Source organism: Nicotiana sylvestris, chromosome 12 (genome assembly GCF_000393655.2).
Source record: "Nicotiana sylvestris chromosome 12, ASM39365v2, whole genome shotgun sequence".
NCBI classification, from domain to species: domain Eukaryota; kingdom Viridiplantae; phylum Streptophyta; class Magnoliopsida; order Solanales; family Solanaceae; genus Nicotiana; species Nicotiana sylvestris.
The window spans coordinates 130,436,608-130,441,520 of record NC_091068.1 but is presented as its reverse complement, the minus strand read 5'-3'; the positions used below and the strand labels follow the sequence as shown (position 1 = coordinate 130,441,520).

General features: G+C 33.7%; 1 protein-coding gene across 2 annotated transcripts; it reads left to right on the top strand.

Annotated features, from left to right (window-relative positions):
• Nucleotides 1-1,431: 1,431 nt before the first annotated feature.
• On the top strand, nucleotides 1,432-4,592 carry LOC104215445 (glutathione S-transferase L3-like). 2 transcript variants are annotated; one of them, XM_009765259.2, is made up of 10 exons: nucleotides 1,432-1,574; nucleotides 1,704-1,778; nucleotides 2,060-2,120; nucleotides 2,310-2,396; nucleotides 2,998-3,096; nucleotides 3,233-3,335; nucleotides 3,430-3,506; nucleotides 3,680-3,787; nucleotides 4,170-4,250; nucleotides 4,337-4,592. In XM_009765259.2, the coding sequence occupies exons 1-10, from the start codon at nucleotides 1,564-1,566 to the stop codon at nucleotides 4,340-4,342; spliced, it is 708 nt and encodes a 235-aa protein (XP_009763561.1). In that variant the 5' UTR covers nucleotides 1,432-1,563; the 3' UTR covers nucleotides 4,343-4,592. The 2 variants fall into 2 exon arrangements, with proteins under 2 accessions (XP_009763561.1, XP_009763562.1); XM_009765260.2 differs by having other exon boundaries at nucleotides 1,485-1,574; nucleotides 1,707-1,778.
• The last annotated feature ends 321 nt before the right edge of the window (nucleotides 4,593-4,913 follow it).

The following is a 4,913-nucleotide window of genomic DNA, read 5'->3' as shown; positions in this document are numbered from 1 at the left end:
TTATTTCAACTGTGTATTTTTACTTTTTCAGGTAAAATATGTAAAAAGTATATTTTTAGAGCACCATAATTTAGAGCTATATAAAAATTTATAGCCAAAATAATTAATTTCAAACTATGTATTTTTATAACTGTTTAGATGCCTTGACTATTTATTTCAATTGTATAAATCTTTATTTTCAGGTCAAATTCAAAAAAAGATTTACTAAAACTTTATTATTTTTAGTCAAAGAAAAAAATTTAGCCTAAATAATGTAGTTCTATCCAAGTTTTATTATAAATTGCATTCGAAAAAAATTATATAAAAAGGTAACATACTTAAAAAGGTAAAAATATATTTTGTTTTTCAAAAAAAATGTCACATATACAGAAAAATTCACGTGGCAGGCGAGTGCACCCACAAAATTTGCCACTTCAGCGTCCAGGGGGGTAATGGCTCTCAAAAGACCTAGTTGAAGGAATAATTAAGACCACGAATAGTTTAAGGCTGAAACTAATAATACGTGATAAGTTTAGGGGTGATAAGGTATTTTGCCTATTTCGCTCTAGTACATATACATATATTGCCTAGATTCGGTTATGTTGTTGATGATTATTGGTTAAGAATGAAAGCATCAAAACTCTCACTCCATTTTAGCTATCGGTTGACATGGGCACAAAGTGTACATAATTCCATGATCATCTAGAACAGCAATTGGGCTGGCTTGGCCCACGAAGCTAATAATCGGTGATAAATTTAGGGGGTAATAAGGTATTACTCCAAACAAATTTGAAAAAAATTAGATATATTTTAATCTTTGAGGTTTTCTAACATAATTTTATATCAAAGAAAAATCGAATTGACCAAGAAATAGGAAGGAAAAATTATTGTATAGCCGCTGTAAAAATAATAGCCGAAAAATTAATAAAATTTGTATATTTTTTCTATATGTATACATTTTGTATGTTATATACAAAAATTATATAAAATTTATACGTTTTATTGGGCTAGCAGTTATAAATAAATTCTGGTGCGATAATACCCTAAATAGGAAAAAGTGGAATGGTACATGACTGCAGATGATAGCGGATCTATGAATGAGACTGCTTTGCCTATCCATTAGACAATGGACGCTTTTCATTCTGATTTTTTTTTCGTATTTTAACTTTTTGTTTGAAAAAAAAAACAGAAAGAATCGGATGTGAAAGAATTTTTGGAATTGTATATTCAATGATGTACTAATACTAATAAACTAAATTTGATTTAATGAATACATTAAAATATTTAGAATAAATAGATATAGAGCGGGTAGCGGGAATCGGGGAAAGTTTGGATAATTAGTGCTAAACAAAAGTTGTCAAAGTTGAGGGTCCCGAACTATTCTGCCAGTTTTAAACTTTTAATACAATCATTTATAACATTCCCCTAAAGTTATTCCTTTTCAATAATTATTTCGTCACTGCTCTGCTCACACCATACCTTGATCATGCTATAAAACCTCCATTTTCCCTTCTCATTGATCATCAAATTTCACCCCCACATTTCTATCTTTCACAGCTACAGCAGTAAAACCAGCAACTATATATGGCTACTTCGTAAGTTTAGCATCCTCTTTTAATATTCTTTTATAATACAGATAGTTGTATGTCTACATATTGAAATAAAATCAATTTTGCACTTCCCCTTTTTGCTGGTTTTTGATGGGGTTCATTTGGTTTCTACAGAAGTGTACAAGAAGTTCTTCCTCCATCTCTTGATTCTACTTCTGAACCCCCGACTCTGTTTGACGGAACTACCAGGTCACCCTTTTTCTGACTATCTCTGTTTCTTTTTCTTGGTTATTTGTTTTATTTGATAGGTCGTAAATTGTAAAGTTATCTCGTGTGATCTATAGATAACGGGTTCGAACCGTGGGAGTAGCCAGTGTGTATATCACATCCCTAGGGTATGCTTTTTATATCACATCCTTAGGGATCCGGCTCTTCCCCGACCCAGCGTGAATGTGGGATGCTTTGTGTACGGGATGCCTCTTTTTTGATAGATTATGAAGTGGGGTTCTTTTTTTCTTTTATTTTTGAAGGTTGTATATCAATTACCAGTGCCCTTTTGCTCAGCGTGTATGGATTACCAGAAATGTCAAGGTTCGTTTACTGCAAAACTCATATCCGTATTAATATTTTAAAGTTGTTAATTAGCTTGGTAATTACTCTTATTTTCTTTTTTAGTTGTGACAATGCCTGTATTACTTAGAATCTTGAATTTATCTAAATGAATGTATGATTAACAAGTGAATGGAAGTAAATAAACTTTGAAGTTTTTGACAATTGCAGGGTTTGCAAGATAAGATCGAATTAGTTCCAATTGATCTTCAGAACAGGCCTGCTTGGTACAAGGAAAAAGTTTACCCGCAAAATAAGGTAAATTCTCTTGATGCAACGATCGTTTGGTAGGGTGTATAAAAATAATACTGAATAGGGTGTAATAAAAATGTTGAGATTAGTTAGGCGAGGATTAGTTATGCTGAGATTATTTCTTATCGACCGTTTGATTTGGTGTATTAAAACCTGTTCTGTCTTTATACATGTTTATCCATGTATTAAAAACCATGGTATTGCTAATGTCATAGTTTGCTATGTATAGAATAGTACTGAGTAAGGTGTATACTAATATAAGTATTAGTTATACATAGGTTGAAAAACGCTACCAAACAAGGGATTAATAATACCAAAGCTAATACATGTATTATTTTCCCTAATACATCCTACCAAACGACCCCTTAAAGCACAAAGTTCATTATTTCTACAGAGCTTAACTTCTTGCTAGCTGCAATGTTATATCAAAGTGTTGAGCCTTATGGAAAAATGTAAGTGGAATTGCCTACTGTGTGATATACGCCAATTATAAATGCGAGAAATCTCTACTAGAAAATAACTTTTATCCCTTCAAATTAATGGTTTCTAATACATGAATGAGGGGCCTTTGCTTCTGATTTTTTTTTTTTTTTCTGTTCTTCAATAGGTGCCCTCTCTGGAACACGACAACAAAGTGATTGGAGAGAGTCTCGATCTGATTAAATATGTCGACAGCAACTTTGAGGGGCCATCTCTTCTACCTGATGTAAGCTGCAAAATTCATTCTTGGCCTAAACTGACTTATTCTTATTTTCCAACCCTCCTCTCCTCCTGACATGGAACCAAATGAGTGAAAAAGAAGAAGCAGAACTTTTAAATTTGATACTTGTAAATTGGTTTAGGACCCTGAAAAACAGAAGTATGCTGAAGAGTTGATAGCTTACAGTGATACATTCCTGAAAGAAGTATATACTTCGTTTAAAGGAGATGTTGAGAAGCAGGCTGGTAAGATTTCTTAAGATTTGCCTTTTGAAATTTATTATATACTATTTTGTAATTTCCCTCATGAGAAGTTAACAATAGTTCATACTTGCACCAGGACCTCAATTTGACTACTTAGAAACAGCTCTCGACAAATTTGACGATGGACCTTTCTTCCTTGGTCAGTTCAGTCAGGTCAGTTAAATCTATATATATACTTTGTTGAGGTATTTCCCTCTCAATGATATACAGTGTAAGATGGTAGCTTTACTATAATATGCAAAGCTATTACCGCTTAGAACATCCTAGATGTATGTTTCTGGATATTGAAATTTCATCATACTAAATTTGAAACTGTGGTGCATTAGGTCGACATAGCATATGCTCCCTTTGTTGAAAGGTTCCAAATCTTCTTGCAAGAGGTGTTTAAGTATGATATCACATCTGGGAGGCCAAAACTAGCAAAATGGATCGAGGTATGATTATTCTGAACTAACTTGCCTGAAAATTGTGTTAATGAAGTTATGTGGCTGCCCCAAAGCTGGTCTACTTCTAGTGTTCAGGATATACACTGTTAAAAACATATAGAAACTAAGAAGAGGAGAAAAACCAAGACGGGTGTTTATGAGCGGTGGGATTGGTGGATTATTCTCTTACAGCTAGAAGTTCAAAATTTTTATTGCTTCACTAAGTAGATAGAATTGTGAGGTTTTGAAGTTAAATCTGATAGTGGTTCTACTGTTGACTTGTCCTCCTCATATGCAATTCTGCTCTATGGTCGCCTAACTAGTTTAGGGGATTGAGGCATAGTTGATTCAATAAATGATTGATAGGTTGTGCTATGTGATTGCCCTGCAGGAAGTGGACAAGCTTGATGGTTACAAGCAGACAAAAGTTGATCCCCAGAAAGTAGTCGACTTATATAAGAGCCGCTTTTTGGTAGTTACTCATATGTAAAGAACTTGGTATTTTAATTGCTTAGTGTCAATATTCTATGCTAATTCTTCACCATCTGTTTATTGCAGGCGTAAAATTGAAAAATGCTTGATCCATCAACGTTGTTAAATTACGAATAACTGGTGCTCTGTTCATGTCATGGACTTGAAGGATTCTGCATTAGTAATACATAAATAAAGTGGTCTATGTTTGTTGTCTGTGGATTGTACTTGAGACAGCTTGTTGCTTGTGCTGGAGACTAGTATCAGCATAGATATAGCATTTCAGGAGATACAGTTATGTTTTACGTGTGTATCAAACTACTTAATGAAATATTTTTGATCATTATCCTGTGTGAACCCCAAGAGTTGATTCTTCGAATTGAGCCCCTAGATACAAAGCAAAGCTGAGACCTGGTTCTTCTATGTGTTCCTTATACTACTGTTGCAGAATAATAAATGCGAAAAGTAAAGAACACAAGTATTTTTACGTGGAAAACACCGGCTCAAAAGGTGAAAAAATCACGACCTACTATCCACTAGGATTTTCCCAACACTTCACTAAATCACTGAGCCAAAAACAACATTTACAAAACTCTTTATATACCTAAGGATTACCTCTAACCCTTTGTGGCAGTCAGCCTCTAGCTGTTGCAACAACTTCAAG

Coding starts and splice junctions, on each gene's coding strand:
- LOC104215445 (XM_009765259.2), top strand. Junction 2,121..2,309: donor GGATTACCAGAAATGTCAAG/GTTCGTTTACTG, acceptor TGACAATTGCAG/GGTTTGCAAGATAAGATCGA. Junction 3,507..3,679: donor TCCTTGGTCAGTTCAGTCAG/GTCAGTTAAATC, acceptor GTGGTGCATTAG/GTCGACATAGCATATGCTCC.